Here is an 18,650-nt window from a genome sequence, read left to right as displayed (position 1 = left end):
CACGGGGTTTTGCAAGGGTGAATGTTGAAAACTTTAATGTACTTTGAAAAAATAAAAACCTTCACAAGCTAATTGTACAATATTTCAGCGTCTGATTCTTTTTGTACAGCAAAATAACGTTTTGGTCATGTATACTTATTGTGCATCTAATTTATATTTTAATATATTTAACATCTACTGGTCGTCCTGCCATTTAGGGGAGGGGGTGGGGGGGTAAGAGGTGAAAAATTGGAACAAGAGGTTTGGCAATTGTTAATGCTGTAAAGTTACCCATGCATATATCCTGTAAATAAAAGGCTATTAAATTTAAAAAAAAAAAGAAAAAATAAAAACTAATATTATAAAAAATGAATGTTAAAATTATCTTTATATATAATTGGAAAAATGAAATATTATTAGGAAGAGAATAAAAAGAAAATGGGAACTATTTGTCTTTTGGCCTTTGGATCCTTAGCCCCATCACACTGAAGGCCCTTACACATAGCAGCTGCTTAATGAGCCCTTGTTGGGCTGGATTAAATGGGAGCCAGAATTTCAGTCCAGGTCTTCTGATTCCAAGACCTCTGAATACTCTTCCCACTGTGTAGCATGTATATAGAACAGTTCCATGATTCATGGATGGCCCTGAGTCACGAAGAAAAAAGTAATTTTATGTTGAAGGCCATGAACACGTACGATATACTTTAGAATGATTCTCACAAAATTAAAAATAGCAAAGATGTTTTTAAAATGATGGTGCTTAATACAGGTGATCAGCAATTATTAAAAAAAAAAAAAGATTCTGTCACATGGAACCATGTGTTTTCGACTAATGCTGAATAAATGAGGCATAAATTCTCTACATAGGAACAGACACACCAGACTGTAAGTCCTGCTTGCTGATGTTTGAAATGGCTCTAGAGACTGATTCTTCAGAGACTTTGCTGACCATTTAAAATTCCTGTACTCTGGGAGTCAGTGGAACTGCTCTGTTATTAGTCATTTATACCACAGTGTGAAAGCAGGGAGGACATTGCTTGGGGGGATTTAGAGAGAGAGCATGGCATGGCTTTCTTTGTGAGTCTGGGGCAGGAGAGATAAACATTTGCCGACTTTTTAATCTTGTCCAGAGCTGTCACCATTCAGAGAGTCAGGTCAGTATTTGGGCGCACACATACAAAACAGTTTTTTTACAAGAATTTTTCTAGTATAAAAATGCCAGACAGAGACATAACTAGAGATTCTGGCATAGGTAAGAAATTCAGTTAGGTGAGGAAGAGACTGACAGCTGGATTGTTGCTGGGTAGGCTGCCATCACCATTGATACGGATTGATGAAGATCCCCAGACTTGGTAGTCCAACACAGAGATAGGTACATTCTTGCCTTTTGGGGAGAAGGGAAACGTGATCCTTGAGGACTCTGGGGGGTTTAGTGACCCAGGGGCATATAAGGGATGGAAGGATTCTCAGGAGAAAATGCTCTCTTGCAAAGCTCAGGTAGCCCCTAAGTAGATGGCTGCCACTCTGGCTGGTGAAACTGGCTACAACCCACCCTCAATATCCTGAGAGGGACTTGAAGAAAAGGAAATCACTTGCAGCTCTCTGCTGAGTCATATAGGAGCCAAGCTACAGGGAGAGCTTCGGGTGAATCCCCAGTCCTCTCCTTGTGGCTTCCTTAGAACTTCCTCTGACTCCTGCTGATTCAGGAGAGAAGGGAGAACATTATGCAATTAACTTTGTGTGGAAAGATGTTCACAGGGTATAATCAATATCTGTCTTTCTGCCAGTATGGAGACGGGATGGGGCAGGGTAAATCAGGGCAGGGAAAACAAAGCTACCACCCCCTACTTACAGTGTGTCTGGGTGACATCTCATTCTTTTTTTCCTACTCAAGACTTCAGCTACTAAAGGGTTATACTGGCAGAGTCCGAGGTGCTTGTAAGAATTACCATGGCAAAATCTGCTAGCACAGTCTTTGAGAGAATGTCTACGGAGACAGGACATCCCGCAGTGAAAGGGCAAAAGTAGTCAGACAAAGGTGAGTTGTGGAGAAGGTATGAGTGATGAAATAGAACTTTGTTTAGATCTGACAATGGATTACATCTGTGTTTCAAGTATTAATTCTCCCTAAATGTGAAGGTTGGCTATAGTAATTTTTTTGATCATAGGTACTGGCTTCAATAGGAGTACCTCCACTGAGGAAATTATGGATCTTTAAGGCAGGCAATCTTCACCTGGCATTTATAAACTTGCTTTTTTTTTTTTTTTCTTTTCTTTGTAAAATATTTCAACAGCTGCATTTTAATATAATTGTTTTCCTTTTGTAGTCCTAGTTTAATTTTAAAAGTTTATTTTGAGAAAAGGTCCATGAGTTTTATCAGACTGCCGAGGGAATCTGCCACAGAAAAAGTTAAGAATCATTGTTGTATGTTTAACATGTATGAGATGCCTGCCATCTAGGGGAGGGGGTAGAGGGAAGGAAGGGAAAAGTTGGAACAGAAGTGAGTGCAAGGGACAATATTGAAAAATTACCCATGCATATGTTCTGTCAATAAAAAGCTATAATAAAAAAAGAATCATTGTTGTAAAGTATTTTAAATATCTTAAAGTTGGAATCTTTACAAAGTGTTAATCCATTAGAGTTGATAGAGACAATAATTATCTAATTTAGCATGGTTCAATATGATTGATTTGATGTTAGAAGGAGATATTTTGGGCCAGAACTTGAAACAAGGTACTAAGTTCAACTGATAGAAACGATGTTTGTGTTCACACCTTTAGAGAGCTCATAGAAGCAAGAAATATTTAAGTACTCATTGGAGTTCACATGTTTGGGAGATTTCAGGGTTTAGAAAGAGATATCGGAATTCACACCTCCCTTGAAGTTCTTAGGGCCAGAGAGCATGCTGGGAGATATCCTACAATTCCACTCTCAGAGAAGTAGCATAAATACAGCTCCAGTGAGCCACTCGAGAGAGTTATTTGGGAACATTCCCAGGGGTCGGAGAGGAGCACTCTGCGAGGAAGCCCACAAACCCTATCTTCAAGGCAAGAGAGATTCATTGTATCTTCTACCTTGGTGCTGGCTGGAGTCGCTCAGAAGGACAAACCTTTGGATTTGGAGACATTGGGGCAGAGCTCTTAGAACTAAGCGGAGAGATAGGCCTCTGAGCTAACCGGGCTATATTGAAGAACACAATAAAAGATCTGAACTTTTATCAGCTGTTTGCTATTTGGGGTGATTATTTACTTGTAACTGAAACTAAAGCTGCCTCCAGAAAACCTCCCCGAAAAACCTGCTTTTTCCCAGAGAGAACCATCTTATTATTATTTTAAAGAAGAGAAAAACACCAACATCTTAATACTCAATATTGTATTCTTTGAGCAATTTTGACTGGGGAAAGTTGATCTTTCTTGTCTAAAAGAAGACTGTAAATTCTCTGTGGTCAGGAATTATACCTTCATTGTGCTATATATATATATTCTTTGTTCCATAATATCGTGTCCTGTGCATTATATATATAGATATCCAGAAATGCAGCTGGAAGATGAAGAGCAAGCTCTCTCTGTGGGGTTCTCCTGCTCTGTGAAGAGAAAGTTACGCAGTGCTACCCAGTGGGGTGAACATCAAGAACTGTACCTTTGCTTGGGGAAGCACTGAGAACATCCATACAATCTGGCACAGGTCAGGGGGAAGAGCATACATTAACAAGACTGGACCGTCCCTTTAGCTTCGGTCTCCTCTCTAACTAGATTCTTCTCTTCCTTTGCACAGACTGACAGGAGGATGGATCAGAGAGACTTGGCTCTGGGAGGAGGAACTGAAGGTAGAAGACCGGACACCATTATTCTGCAAAAACTTATTTTTTTAGTCACTTTTTTTTTTTTTTTTTTTTTTTTTTTATTATCTTCATTTCTTGTTGAACAAGAACCAGTGCAGGTCTCCTAGACAGCAGAGCTCCAAATCCTGTCCCAACCCTTCCCCTGGGGGCTGGAGATATTTGCAGATTGATGTGCTTCCCTGCTCTAGGAATTCTGGACAAGGGAGGAAGGAATTATCAAGGGAGGAATGTCCTGCCACCTGACCCTTTAAAAGCTTACTTATTTACTCATTTTTGAATAGCCACAGACTCTGGGGGGAAGCCAGGAGCACCGCCTATTTTTGGCCTTTATGTGGGAACTCTGTGTAGGATTCTTATTCAAGATATAGTAGGCACTGCCCTGATAGTGAGGGAACAGGGTCGGAGTCCCATTAGCTCTGGGACATTCAACTTTACAGTAGCTACAGCAAGGCTATGGGCAAGATATGAGAAGAAGAGTATCATTTGGCATCTCCTCAGGTCTGGGGTAGGGGCAATCTCCCCAGGCTGCACAGACCGTCTCCTGGGCTGCCTGGCAGAGGGGCTGTTGCCATGGAGACCTAGGTCAGCATCGGCTCATCCTCCTCCCCTGCCCATGGCCCAGGTTCTGCCAGAGGCAGCAGCAGCACGTCATCCTCATCCTCTTGGGATGGGGGCACTGTTCGGGGGTCTGGTGTGGCCTGGGAGGGCGTAGGGGACCGAAGGTTGGGCATGAAGCGACCACGGAGAGCCTGGACCACCCCAGACAACAGAGACGATGGTGGTGGAGGTGGGGTAGTTGAAGGGGGTGGGTCTTCAGGGGCTGTACAGGGGGTGTTGGTAGAAGAAAGGGGCACCTTGAGAGGCAATGGAGGGGCCTCCTCTGGATCTTGCCCACCCATCGCTCCTTCTAAAGGGGTGCCCTGACTGCCCTCTGGGGCATCAGAGGTAGAAGGGGCAGATGCAGCCTGTAGGTTGGAGTCCGGGGTCCTGGAAGGGGCATTTGCACGGGGAAGTAAGCCCCAACGACGGAGACGGCGAACTAGTCGTCGAGTGGATCTGCCCCGCTGGCGGCGGCGGCTACCCGAGGAGCCCCCTGAAGACACGTCCTGGCGCAGGATTTGCAGCAGAGATCGAAGGTTCCCCAGCACTGAGTTCTATAATTGGAGAGATAAGGAAGCATCAGAGTGGAGAAAGACAAAGAGAGTTCTTTTCTATCTCTCCAGAATGGGACGGACAAAGAAGGGAAATGAGCCTATGGGGGGCTATGTAGTTAGCAGGGAAAGGCAGTACTGAGCTTGGGCTTGGTCAGGATGCCTTTATCAGGCTGTGAATCAGTAAGAAGGCAGCTGAGGGATCATCTGTCTTAATCTTCTCATTTCACAGATGGGGAAACTGAAACACCATGAGGCAGCTTGCCCACCTCGACACAGGTAGTAAGTAATAAAATCTGTCTGCTTCTAATTCAGCGTTCATATTCTAAATGCAAAGTTCGGCTGCCACAAATGGGCCAGGCCCAGGAGAATAACTCACGTCATTGGGGTTCTCTGTTGGGAAGTCCTCAACAGGTGGGATGGCACCTTGAGCTATGAGCTGGCCATAGGAGGGTGGTGCTTGCTGCTGGACAATCTCAGCCTCCACTCTTGAAAGGGGAGCAAAGATGCTGTAGGGAAGAAGAAGAAGGGCGATTCGATCCCAACGACTCTACTGCGTTGGACCTGCCACTAGCTCCCTCTGGAAGGGCATGGTTGGCCTGATTTTTCTAGGCTGTTTTGGCTCCCAAGCTGGCCCAACCTCCTTGTGCGGGGCCTTCCCCTGCCCTGGGCCCTCCCCCACGCCGCGCTGACCTGTACTCCTGAGTGCGGATGGCGTAGAGCTTGCAGGTGCAGCCCAGGGCGATGACAAGCAGCAGGCCGCAGATGAGGCTGCCGATGACGGCGGCCGTGATGACCTTCCGGGGCAGGGCGTAGGCGCAGTCCCACTCGTCACTGCCATCGGAGCAGTCGGGCTGCCCGTCGCACACCCATGTCTCGTACACGCACCGATCATCCCTGCACCGGAAGTTGCCCGGCTGGCAGTGCCGGCACTGCTGCTCGTCTGCCCCGTTCACGCAGAATGTCTGGTAGTTGCAGCGGTCGGCAGACGGGTAGCAGGCGCTGGCGCCGGGAGTTCCGGGAGCCCCACAGGGGTAGTGCCCGGGCAGGCACCCTGGGCAGTCCCTCTCGTCCGTGCCATCGGCACAGTCCCAGACTCCATCGCACCGCTGCGCCTCGCTGTAGCAGCCCTCGCCCGGGCCTTCCCCGGGGCCCTCTCCGGAGCCTGCACCGCAAGGCCGGTCCCAGGGCAGGCAGTACCCTTTAACGTGGTAGGTGGCGTTGAACCCGCCGCTGTTCCAGGGCCCCATGTGGTAGGTCACAGTGGCCTTGCCGGACAGCGTCTCCACCATGATGGCCTTGCCATTGCTGAAGTAGTTGAGGGTTCGGAGCAGGCGAGCCGGGTCTGGGGGCCCGGGGCCATCGTACACGTGCACGGAATCCCACTTGCCCAACTCCAGGGTGGTGAAGCGGACGATCAGCCGCCGTCCGTCATGGGGATCCAGCAGCCAGAGGCAGGAGTGAGGGCTGGGGTACAGCACGGAGTTGGGGTAGCCCGGGGAAGAGAAGACGCCGTAAAAATCTTGCAGGGAGCGGTTGCAAGCAGGGCCGGGGAGGGCAGTCAAGCTGTGGAAAGGGCCCGGGCCACAGCCGGTCTCATCCGACTGATCGCCGCAGTCATCGACCCCGTCACAGTGCTGGGCCCTGGGTACACACCTGTGATTCAGGCATCGGAACTCCTCCCGCAGACACGTGAACCGGTCTGTGAACAGGCCCGGGAGCTCAGGAGAGGCCGCAGACCCGCTGCCCCTCGAGCAACCCCCCCCTCGCCTCCTGCCGCGACCACCAATGGGTCTTCCCCCTTCTGTTTCAGTGTTCCCCGTAACTAGCTCACCTTGAGTATAGGAAAGCAGGAAGCCTTGTCCTGGAGGCCGGCCGTTCCCGGCATAGCCATAGGTGATGGTGACGTTGCCCCCAGAGAACCGGAGTGGGCTGGAAGGCGCTTCACACAGGGAAATAAGTGGCTGCAGGGGAGACTGCAGCATCAGGTGCTCCGAGCCACACGCCAGGTGCAGCTTCTGGAACCTACAAGAGCCAGAGTCATCCCAAGGGGCTGCTTCCCCAGGTGGAAATAAGAGCCAGACTTTTAAAGTTATATTGGGCAGGGACTTGGGGTTCACAAAGGACCTCACAAGAGTAACTCCTTTAATCCTCACAACATGGCGGGGGGGAAGGAGGGGAAAACCTGGAACACAGGGCTGTGCAAGGGTCTGTGTTGGAAAATTACCTGTGCATAGGTTTTGAAAATAAAAAGCTTCCCCCCAAAATCCTCACAGCTCCAGGAAGTAGTAAACATCAGTGGAGTCGGCTGTGTTTGACAGCAGAAAGCCAGGAGGCCTGAAGGACTTGAAGTGACTTGCACCAGGTCACATTATTTTTAATGCACCAGATCTGGGCCTGTCTGGTCCTCTTGCCTCTGGTGCCCTGACCGGGGAATGTATCTTTGGGAATGAACTGAACAACTACACCTTCTCTTTGCCTTTTATTTCTCCCTCACGTGGCCAGAGAAGGTGGAATTATTTCCCTCCCTTAAGAAGCCTTAGATGGAATCAAGATTCAAAGGACTCATGAAGAAACAGGTAACTGCGACTTTGCAAAAAAGATGGTGCAGGAGGTGCAGAAGGAGAGACATTTTCAGACTCTGCCAAAAGATTTATTTTTTTGCTATACTGTATTTCTTTATCACAAGAGAGAATTTTTTTTTTTTTTTGTGGGGGAAGGGTCGTGGGAGTGGAGTAAAGAGAAGTGAAAGTGATGTTAAAAGAAACAGAAAAACGGAAGAGCATCGTTTTAAAAACCTTTTTAAAAAGTCTTGTATAGCTGAGAACCTTGACTGCTCTGGATTCTAAGTGCAGCAAACATCTATTTATCTATAACTCAGTAATAACCAGAATTTTTTTGTAGTCTCATACAAGGATAACCAATGAGCATTTTTGTAACCCTTAGGCCAAAGGAGATTTTACATGGTCTTCTGGATCATCTCACACAGACAGGATTATTTTCAATTCAATCAAAAAAATAATTAAATGCAAGATACTGTCTCAGATACTAGAAAGGCATGATGAAAAATAATATAATCCCTACTCTTAAGGAGTTTATAATCTAGTAATAGTATGATCCATCCACAAATAAAAATAATACAAAGCAAAGTGTCAAAAGGGCAAAGGAAGGATCTGTACTATTGTATCTTTCAAATACTAGGAATAGCTCACATTCCTACAGTTCTTCCAGGCTTTTCTCACAATAACCCTGTGATCGTATAGATTCTCCACTTCATGGATGTGATACCAGAAGGTTAGAGGGACAAAGTGTCCATATCCAAAGCCACACAGCTAGGAAGAAGCATCTAAGCATGGAGCCGATGATGAATCAGTTCACTCATGTTAATCAGAACTCTCCATTTCCTTAATTATATCTGGGGCACATGATGAGAGAAACTTTTTAATGTCATTTTATCATAAATGAAAATTATTCTCTTTTCCCCCTCAACATTTTTATCAATGCATTCTTTGTTTTCACATCATAGTCTCTTTCAATTATATTCCTTCTGGTCTTTTCTACCAATTTAAAAAGGAATAAAAGAGAACAAAAATCAGTTTTTCAAAACTAACCAATATATTAACTTATGTGACAGCAGTCAGGGTTCAATACTCACAATTTTTTACCTCTGCAATGAATGGAGGTGCAATGAACATATTTTTAATGCCAGAAAATTGTTTTTCAATGACATGCATGTATTTATTTAGTGATAAATCAAGGAATATGTGTTACTGAAAAAGTTTAGGACCTCCAAAAGATAGTAAATACAAAGGAGGAACAATCTGCAAAGTGGGGGGGGGGGCAGAGTGTCCAGGTATAATATACATACTTTGTCTAGGGTTTGCTTGTTAAATACAGTATATCTTACCCATCTTTTACAGGATATTCCTGACATACCTCCTCTTGTCTAGAGCACTCTATGCCTTCTCTAGGTACCCAATTACCAAAAATTTCTAAGCTTCCATTTAAAAACAAAACAAAATGAAACTACAGACTTCCACTGCCTGCTATTCAGAACAGCAGTTTTGCTAGGCATCCTTATTTTTACCAGTCTCCTTAGCCCCTTCCTCCTTTTCCTTACTGACCTTCCCCTATTCCAGGTCTCACTGCATCGAAAAGATCTCATTGATTCAGGCAGAGAAGTCATGGACTCATGATGCAAAATGAGATTTTTGAACTTGATCAGCTTGGAGATTTGTTCTGCTAGAGTATGCATATTTGTTACAAGAGGTTACTAGACTATAAACTCCTTGAGGGCTGGGATTATATTATTTTTAATCATATCTTCCTAGTACCCGAGATAGTACCTTGCACTTAATCCTTTTTTTTTATTGGATTGAAAATAATCATATCTGTGTGAGATGATCCAGAAGACCATCCAAACCTCGTTTTTCTTTCTTTTCTTTTCTTTTTCCATTGGTAGTGTAGGGAAAGGAGTGTGGGAAAAGCAAGAAAATAATCACTGATTAATTTTTTTAAAAAAATGTTAAGAACTACTGATTGGACTCTCCTGAACAGCCCTGGGATGGAGTTTCCATTGCTGCTGCCACAAATGTTAATGGTACCCAGGATTATCAAGGATAGGAAGCAGAGAAGATTAGGGGATGTAGCTGGGGAGAAGGGGACAGGGATTTGGAAAGGTTTGGGGAGAAGTCTGGGTATGTGACTAGCACAGAAAGCAGTCATTTGCCTAATTCCAACCCTGCCCAGACCCTGAAATGGACTGGCCTTCAAGATATGGGAAGTCAGATCAGCATGGAATCTCACCACTGCCCCTGGGCCCGTGGGTGGGGAAGTTATGGCAGTGTCCACCCTCCCCACCTCCACCCCCAGGATGGTTTCTCAATGGCTATTTCCAGAGGAATCTGGCTCTAGTTCTCACCTGATTGTCACTATCTGCTCCTTGCTGCCCACGATGACCCAGATACAAGTGATGGGAAGGAGGTGGCTTTCCCGGCCTTGGGGCCATTGCAGACTTCCCTGGACACCGGAGAGCACAGCAGGAGGGTCCCTGCAGGCTGCAAGGAGGAAGGTGGGGGGTAAGTTCCTGGGGACTCTCCGGGCTCTCCACCTGGGCCTAGCATCTTTGGGAGCCTACACCTGCCCTCCTTAAGCAGGGCTGCTAGGCTGAGACAAGACCCTGAGAAGGCCTGGGAGACCCCTGCCCAGACTGATTGCCCTTCCTCGAGTGACATCAGGATTCATCAGTACTTATGGGATACCTCCCTGGCACACAGCCTGGAGGCCCAGGTCGGGGTTACAAAGATGAATAATCCTGCCCATAATGACAAGGAGGCCTCTTCCTCTGACACAGGCTGGTTGAATAGCCATAACAGGTCATCTAGCCTCTCAGTGCCCCAGGCAACCTCAAAGACTAAATATAGAAGAGCAGATGCTGATCTGCATTGATAGTTTCCTATTCTAATGAAAGAAAAGGTCCAAGATGATAAGGAAAGACGGGCTGGAAGAGGAGACTCAGAATCTGGAAGATCAGGGTCCTGCCTCAGACTAGCTGTGTGCCTATGGGAAAGCTGCTTAACCCCTCTGGTCCTTGGGCAACTCTTGAGGACTGTAAATTTCAGAATGAGTTGCCAATCTTTGTTAATAGAGGGAATTAGCTCATCAGAGTCATCTGTACCAATGAAATCACAGGTTTGGAATTCCCTTCTCCTTGCCTCAAAAGACAAACCACATTTCTACAAACCTTTAAGTCTTAAAAAGTGTTTTCCTAACAACAACAAGTATAATATAAAGGGGGAAGGAATAAGCATTTATATAGAATCAACTATGTACTGGCTGAGTCACAAATACTATCTCATTTGCTCCTCACAACAATCCTGGGAGACAGATGCTATTATTATCCCCATTTTTCATTGGAAGAAACAAAGAGAAGTTAGATTTCAACAGATCCTCATAATAATCCTGAGATGGTTTTCTTATCCTCATTTTACAAATAAGGAAACTGATAGACTAATGACTTTCCCAGGGTCATAAAGCATAACACCTAAGGCCAAATGTAAATTCAGATTTTCTTGCCTCCAAGCCTAGCACTCTAACCCCTATACTACCAGCCACCTCAAAGTGTCAGGGTGGAAGTGTTGACACTTAAACCACAACAGCCTGGGAAACAACAGTTAAGTAACTAGCCCCCAGTCACATTCCTAATAGACCTGGACTTCAGCACCTGACTCGGGTTCCGTGTTTATTCTAGCCACTCTCCCAGACTTTGTTATCATGGGCCTTCTGGTCCAAGTAGGGAGATAATAATATTAACAAGACTTGACATTTATGGAGGAGTCTCTCTTCTTCCATTGGGCTACATGCATGAAAAATAAAAGCTACTAGATTTTGAGGGAGTAAATGACAGAAAAGGACTGATTAAGTGAAACCAAGTGTGTGACCTTGGACTTCCAACATAGGAGGTGATGACTTCCCAATACATACAATAAACGAATCCCATGATTTCTAAGGTCCTTGGTGAGAAGAACTCTCAATCTGAACTCAGAGGCCCTGGGTGAGCATCACTTCTCTGCCAATTACACCTGTGTGACTGTAGGCAAGTTGTAGGAGATGAAGAGTCTCAGATTTGGGGTGTAAAGGATGTCAGGTGTCCCAGCTAATCACCTCATTTTACAGGTGAGGAGACCGAGAGCTCCAGAATGGACTCACCTAACATCAGAGGAAAGCATCAGAGGTGCACTATGGCCCCAGGTCTTCAGTGCTCTTTCACCTGTATCCCACTTCTCTATTTCTGAGCCTCAGTATTCTTATCTATAAAATGATGAAGTTTGACCAGATAATTCTTAAGGTCCCCTCTGGTTCTAAGTCCTGGGATTCTAGGATCAAAGGTAGTACCCAAGCTTGGAGAAGGAAATAGTTCCCTTCTGGCTGGGGGTGGGGAAGAATTCCTAACCTCCCTCTCCATCACCGGTGTCATCCCTCCTGTGCACTCCCAGATCCACAGGGACCCTCAAGGATTCCCCTTACTCACCCGGATTTGGAAAGGGGGTCCTGTCCGGGTGGGCCCCGATGCCTCCTGGGGGAACTGAGAGAAAGGACAGGAGAATGAGTCACCCTTGAAAGTTCATGGGGAACAACCAATCAGAGGGGAAAGAAAGGAAGCATTCTGATACTTCCGCAGCAGGGGACCCCGGGACCCAGGACTGGGGCTGTAGGGAAGTGAAAGGAAGCAAAGCAACAGGTGGTTAAAAGTGGGCAGGAAAGAAGGGAGGAGCGAGGGAGAGAAGACCTAGCTTGGGGACGTCGGGCTGCTATCTGATCATTAGAAATGGAGTGAGGGGGACATGGGGGTGTAAAGAGGCTGAGGAAATTGAGGCACTGGGGCAGAAAGGACCACGGCAGCGTTAGGCGCCCCGCGCCCCAGCCATGGAGGATTAGGAGAGGCCAGAGAGAAGACCCTTGAGGGCAGGGGGCCTCTGAAACCTGGCTGGGCACTGGAGAGGGCAGGGTCTCAGAGGGCTTACCCAGGAGGAGGAAGAGGAAGAAGACAGGAAACATCCTGGCTGGTCTGAAGGGGTCAGGGCTCCTACTCTTCGGGGTGGCCTTTAGGGTCTGTCCTGCCCCCCGGGGCAGCCTCCCCGCTTGGGCCCCATCGCCTCCCCTGGGTGGCCCTTGGTCTGGATGCCAGGGCTGGGGGCGGGGAGGCGGTGCCCGCAGGAACAGCAGCAGCAGCAGCAGCAGCCGGGGCGGTGCCTCTGGCCAACTTCAGAGTTGTTTTCCCCGGGAGCTTCCTCCTGGGGCCGGCTCCGGAAACTGGCAGTCTTGGGGTGGCCGGGGGGGGGGGGGGGGGGGTGCCCTCCCCGGGGAGGGCACCAGAGGGGCTCTTCTGCTGCCCAGAGGCTGGGCTGGGCTGGTGAGGGAGGGGGGCACAGGGTGCCCCCTGCTCAGGCCAGCCGGCTCCCTCCCAGGGCTCGCTCAGGCCACTTCCTCTTGTGGTCAAACTTTGTCAGTCGGATGGGGCCTTCCCTGCTCCCTCAACTTTGCTGGTCCTGGCTCCCACTTCCTGCTGGGGAAGAAAGGGGGAGGGAGAGAAGGAGTGGGGAGAGAGTACTACCCCCAACTTTCCCAGCCCTCCTGCGCACCCTCGGTCCCCCCAGCTGTGGGTCCGGGAATGAGGGGGAGGAGAGGAGGGGGGAGTGACGTCAACTTGGCCCCATCTCCTGCCAATCACCTCGCTGGGCTCCTCCCCCTCTATCCTCATTAACCTCTTCCCTGCTTTGCCTGGACTTCCTAACAGCAGGAGCAGAGGTGACCCCACCCCGCCCCGCCCTCTTCCAATCTCCCCTCCCCCCGAGTCTGGCCCTTTAAAGGCTTCTCCATGGGACCTTTAACCCTTCAAGGCAGGCTTTAACTCGTTTTTTGTTTTATATTTAACTCCCAAGAACACCTCTACCCCTTCTGCCCTTAGAATTCTAGGTTACTGGTGTTACAGTCACTCAATAAACATTTATTAAGCGCTTACAGTGTGCCGGGAACTGGGTTAAGCGTAAGGCTTGCACAAGACGTATTTATTTATTTATATTTATTATATATTATATATATTAATATTTATAAAGCTAAAAGGTATTTTTGAAGTCATCAAGTCCATTCCCTTCCTCTTCATAGATGAGGAAACTGAGACCAAGCTTAGTGACATCACTGCTGGGTGACTCAGTAGATAAAGAGTATTAAACTTGTACTCTGGAAGACCTCCGTTTGAAACTAGCTGTGGGACACAAGAAAAGTCCTCTCAGTTTCACTATCTGTAAAATGGGGTTATTAAATAGTACCTTTGCTCTAGGTGTTGTTGCGGGGATCGAAGGAGGTAAGATAAAGAAAGTGCTTTGCAAACTTCAAAGCGGGATGTTAATGCTTATTATTAAATAAATAACAGAGCCAGTATTAGAACCCAAGTCATTTGCCCTCCCCACCCCCCACCCCATCCAGTGCTCTTTCCATAACACCGACAACCACTTAAGGGAAGACGCTTTTAGTGTCTGAATGCTTTTCAAAGCATTTAGAGTCTTAGTGCTTAAAAGTCTCCTGTGCCAGGAAACTTGGCCTGGAAAGCCCCAGGAAGATATTCCTAGCTCCTGTTTTGAGTCTTTCAGAAGTAATGGCTTCCTGACTTTTAATTTTTTATTTCCACCTGCCTTTGTCAACCTTTCCCCCGCCCCACTCCCTCCCATCCCCCCTATTGTATCTGCATCTGTGTAGTCTGATGCAGATCTCTTCTTACAATTCATCCATTAAATATTAAGCACTTTACTAAACCACCGGGACTCAAAGATAGCTCCGATGGGCTCTGATCTCAAAAAGGTTTCAATCCAGTTTTAGGTAAAAGTCATATACAAATAGGATGTAGAAAACATATGACAGGAGAGAAAGTGTTAGATTCTGTATGGCTTTCTCTAGAAAGTACCTAATGAAAACATTCGAGTTAGCGCCTTAATAAGTACCTTTTTTTTTTGGGAGGGGGGAGAGGGAAAGATTGGGGGTGGAGGTGCTGACTCAACAGTTGTGCCATGGCTCCTTCCCTGCTCCCAAGACCCTCAGAAGAATATTAGACTCCGAATTTTAGAAGTAGCACAGTTGTAACCCTTTCCCCAAATAATGTGAGATTGCAACTTAACAAAGTTCATGAGGTCTGTGTAATTGGAGATGTGAGATTCAAGTAATACTAGGAAACTAAGGTCAAGAAACCTACAGGAAGGCCCCCAAGCTTGTTAGATGCAACCATTATGAAAGATTTATGGGACACCACAGAGGAGAATTGCACAATTTAAAAGTCACGGATGAATTACAATCTGCGTGTTAGGAGAGAATCCTCATGTCAGTGAGATCACCAATGAAGTGATATCTGCATGTTTACATTTCCGAGAAAACTTTTTTCTTTTGTTTTTCAGACTTCTCTAGAATTTCTTTAGTCTTGATAAGGCAAGGAATAGGCCTTCTAACACCTACTATGTGCCAGGCACTGTACTAAGTGCTTTTTACAAATATTGACATATTTGATTCTCACAACAACCCTGTCATTATTCCTATTTTACAATTCAGGAAACTGAAATGAATCCGAATTATGTGATTTGTCCAGGGTCACATAACTAGCAAGTATCTGAAATTGGATTTGAACTCAGATCTTCCTGATTCCAGGTCCAGGGTCTATCCCTTTGGTCATTTGTTTCCTAAAAAATAGAGTATAACTCTTTTTGTCGTTTCATTGCATTTTGTTTTCTTTCTCATTTTTCCCCCTTTTTGATCTGATTTTTCTTGTGCAGCATGATATTTGTAGAAATGTGTATAGAATTGCATATATTTGACATATATTGGATTACTTGCCATCTAGGAGACAAGGTGGGGGGAAAGAAGGAAAAAAATTTGAAACAAGAAGTTTTTCAGAGATGAATGTTGAAAAATTACCTATGCATATATTTTGAAAATAAAAAGCTTTTAATAAAAAGAAAAGAAAAAGTTTTAATTAAAAAAAAAAAAGAATAGGATGTAAGCTCTTTGAGGGCAAAGTCTAATCCTTTCTTTCTATCCCCAGAGCCACACACAAACACATGCACACACACACAAATTAAGAAATGTTTGATTGCATAATTGAATATATGCCCAATGGAATGCTGATAAAATGTTTAATAGCTAGCTCTCGGTTTAACAACAACAAAAAAAAGTATAGGTTTTAAGTTTAACCTCCATAGTTAATATTTTCTCCATCATTTTCTTTTTTTAAGTTTCTTTTTCCATCACTTTCTTAAGCCTAGACAATCAATAAAATCATAAATCTAAGCCCTGTTTGCAGATTCTGAGGCATAAATGCTCACAATGAAAATTTACAATTTGCTCAGATAGTCTGAGCTGGCCCTTATTACCACTGCATATTACTATGGATAAGTGCTTTTGGGAACATGTAAACAGAATTCCTTCCCTCAAAAAATTTGCAGCCCTCCTGGGGAGGCAGAATATGCTAATTTAAAGATTTATACCTGCAATACGAGACAGTAGGAAAATAAGAAGATCCTGGACACAGAGAAGAGGTCAGATCAGGTAGGTAACTGATCAACCAAGATGGGTCACAGAAGCACAGGGAAAAGAAAGTTTTAAGGAGACAGTGGTGATCAACAGTGTCTGAAGTTGCAGAAATAAGTTCTAAAAATAATGAGAACTGAGAAAAGGCCCTCGGATTTGGCAAACAGGAAGTCATTGGTGACTTATAAGCAAGTGGTTTCAATGGTCTTGTGGGAACAGGAAGCCAAATTCCGGGGGTGGGAGTGAGAGGGTGAGGAGGGGTGGTGAAAGAAGGAATGGATGATGAGAAAGTGAAGGCAGCCATTGGAGAAAGCATGAGACTTGTTCTGTTTAGCCCCAGAAGGCAGAATTAGAAGCATTGATAGAAGTTAAGAGAGATGAGATTTAGGTTTGATATAAAGCAAAAAATTTCCAGCAATGGGGAGATGGTGTAAGGTGATTACCCTGGTCCCCATTACCTGAAGGCCAGGTAGGTTACATTTCCTCTCTTCCCCAGGATTTTCTGTTACTTTTAAGGATTTTAAGATGTCCAGTCTTTATTCCATTGGCTCAACATTCTACTAATTGTGTTTCTTCAATTTCAGGGGTCTTCTGCACCCTAGATCCATTTAATAGTTAGATTAGCTTTGTTTGGGATATAATCCCCTCTTTTCAACCTTATTCTCCAAGAAGAAGAAGGGAATTAGGGCTCATAGTTTAGCTCAATTTCTTACATGGCACAGTTCAAGGAAGTCCCCTCTCCTGAGCTCTGGTCCTGAGAACTCTGTCTTCTGGGCTGGCAGCAATATCTGGCCTGGAATAATCCTGTTTACAAGATTGTCATGGTTTTAAGTCCAGGTCGGAGGACTTCAATATCTGTGCCTAGAACTGAAAAGTATACATGAAACAGGAGACCAAAAACCCAAGGCCATTTCTCTGGGCTACAAGGCTTAGGGTGATGAGGTCCTGAATGGTGGCTGTGGTTGGCCCTGAGATATTGAAGCACTGATAAAAATTATTCCCTGAGGCAGACAGGGAGAAGATTCTGAAAGAGATCAGTTAAGTGGTCCCACCCTCTGTGAAGGTCTCTAGTCAAAAATCCAAGCCCTTAGGCCCTTCTCTGTAGGAATTTTGGGCAGCTTCACTTTGCCATGTCCTGTCAGAAATCCCAGTCCTGTTCCTGAGGTTAAATTTTCCCTATAAAACAGCTTGTGGGCCATAGCTATTGTCCTTCTTTGGGTCAGTTTGGCAGGACACTCTGTACTGTGATATTTTTTCCCCTTGCCCCTCCCCCATGCCATGTGGTGTTTCTCGTCTCAAACCCCTATTTCTCCTTTAGGGTGCTAAGTCCCTTTCAGGATTTAGCCTGCTAGCTAAGGACATGACCCAACCTCATGAAGTGCTTCCTTTCTCCTGGTAAAAAACAAGTTCCAAGATGGAACTACTCTTTCCTTAAAATCCCTTTCTATGTTCTCCCAACTCTATTTTGTATTTATTATTCTTGGTATCCACTGTATCTCTTTAGTTTGTAATCTTTTCTTCTAAATAAATCCATCTTTTGCCAAAGAGAATGGCCATGTAAATTCTTCACATGACTGAACTCTAAGATTTGGGGTCTACCATTTTCTGGTGTCCACATCAGCCATATTAAGGGGACCCATAAGTTTCAATTCATAGTGCCATATTATGGATGGATAGGATCTTCATTCCCTTTGAATGAAAGACAGAGACAAGGAAACAGAAACAGAGAGATACAGAGATGGAGAGACAGACAGAAGTTGTCCAACTCAGTGTTTTAAACATGAAACTTCTTCTGACCACATAGCCAATGGTAAGAGGCTGTTCCTACCCAAGTGGTAGAAGAATATATGTTGAGGTGTGAGAATCGAGGGTAAGAGATCCCCTCTGATTGATGTCGCAGATTCCTTGTGAAAGAATTGGGAAACCCAAAGTTTGTGGCAAAAGGGGATTTATTTACACTAAGAAGGCAGCTTTCTTAGTGGGCAAAATCCCTTAGGATAATTTTGCAAAATGTCTGGGCCATACAGCTACATATATTGGGGCTGCTTTGAGACCCTGAATCACCCTTCCCCCAAAGATTCCTTTCCAACCCTTTCCCCACATGACTAAAGGGGACACGATAGGATGTCTTCTCTCAGAAGCTGGTTTGTGGCATTTTCCATTGGGTGCTCCTATGTTAGGTGAACCAGGCAGGTATGATTAAAGTCCTGTTTACAGTAAATTGCCACCCCTCTCTAGTTTCCAACGAAAAGTTTGATCACTTGTCAGATATAATGTAGAAAGAATCTTGGTCAGGGAGGAGTTGGAGAGATATTGGGCAGAGAGAGGACAGTAGTATTCAGTGAATGCTTCTAATCCAAAGGAGACACAAAAAATAAATAAAACATTGTCACTGCTCAAGGATGATTAAGACATTGTTCCAGCCCTTCGAGAATTTATAATAATGTATTATATGTCATGTATTCTGTAAGTTTTGCATAGCACTTTACATATGTTATCATACTTATTGTACATAAATAAGCACAATTTAAAGAAAGTGGTGACTTTTTGCAATGTATAGTCATAGACTGGTCTATAATCTGAAGTGAACTGAGGGGGAGGGGAGGGG

The 18,650-nt window shown here is 45.3% G+C and overlaps 1 protein-coding gene across 3 annotated transcripts; it reads right to left on the bottom strand.

The window, feature by feature from the left end:
- Nucleotides 1-3,855: 3,855 nt before the first annotated feature.
- Nucleotides 3,856-13,167, bottom strand: LRP10 (LDL receptor related protein 10). Of its 3 annotated transcripts, none has more exons than XM_012544703.3 (7): nt 12,496-13,167; nt 12,003-12,056; nt 9,894-10,029; nt 6,807-6,997; nt 5,666-6,674; nt 5,352-5,481; nt 3,856-4,975 (listed from the first exon to the last, which is right to left on the bottom strand). In XM_012544703.3, the coding sequence occupies exons 1-7, from the start codon at nt 12,527-12,529 to the stop codon at nt 4,400-4,402; spliced, it is 2,130 nt and encodes a 709-aa protein (XP_012400157.1). In that variant the 5' UTR covers nt 12,530-13,167; the 3' UTR covers nt 3,856-4,399. The 3 variants fall into 3 exon arrangements, with proteins under 3 accessions (XP_012400157.1, XP_012400165.1, XP_031810887.1); XM_012544711.3 differs by lacking the exon at nt 12,496-13,167 and adding an exon at nt 11,681-11,782; XM_031955027.1 differs by lacking the exon at nt 12,496-13,167 and having other exon boundaries at nt 11,925-12,040.
- Between the last annotated feature and the right edge of the window lie 5,483 nt (nt 13,168-18,650).

Source organism: Sarcophilus harrisii, chromosome 2, assembly GCF_902635505.1.
Source record: "Sarcophilus harrisii chromosome 2, mSarHar1.11, whole genome shotgun sequence".
Taxonomy (NCBI): Eukaryota; Metazoa; Chordata; class Mammalia; order Dasyuromorphia; family Dasyuridae; genus Sarcophilus; species Sarcophilus harrisii.
This window is presented reverse-complemented; position numbering and strand designations above follow the sequence as displayed.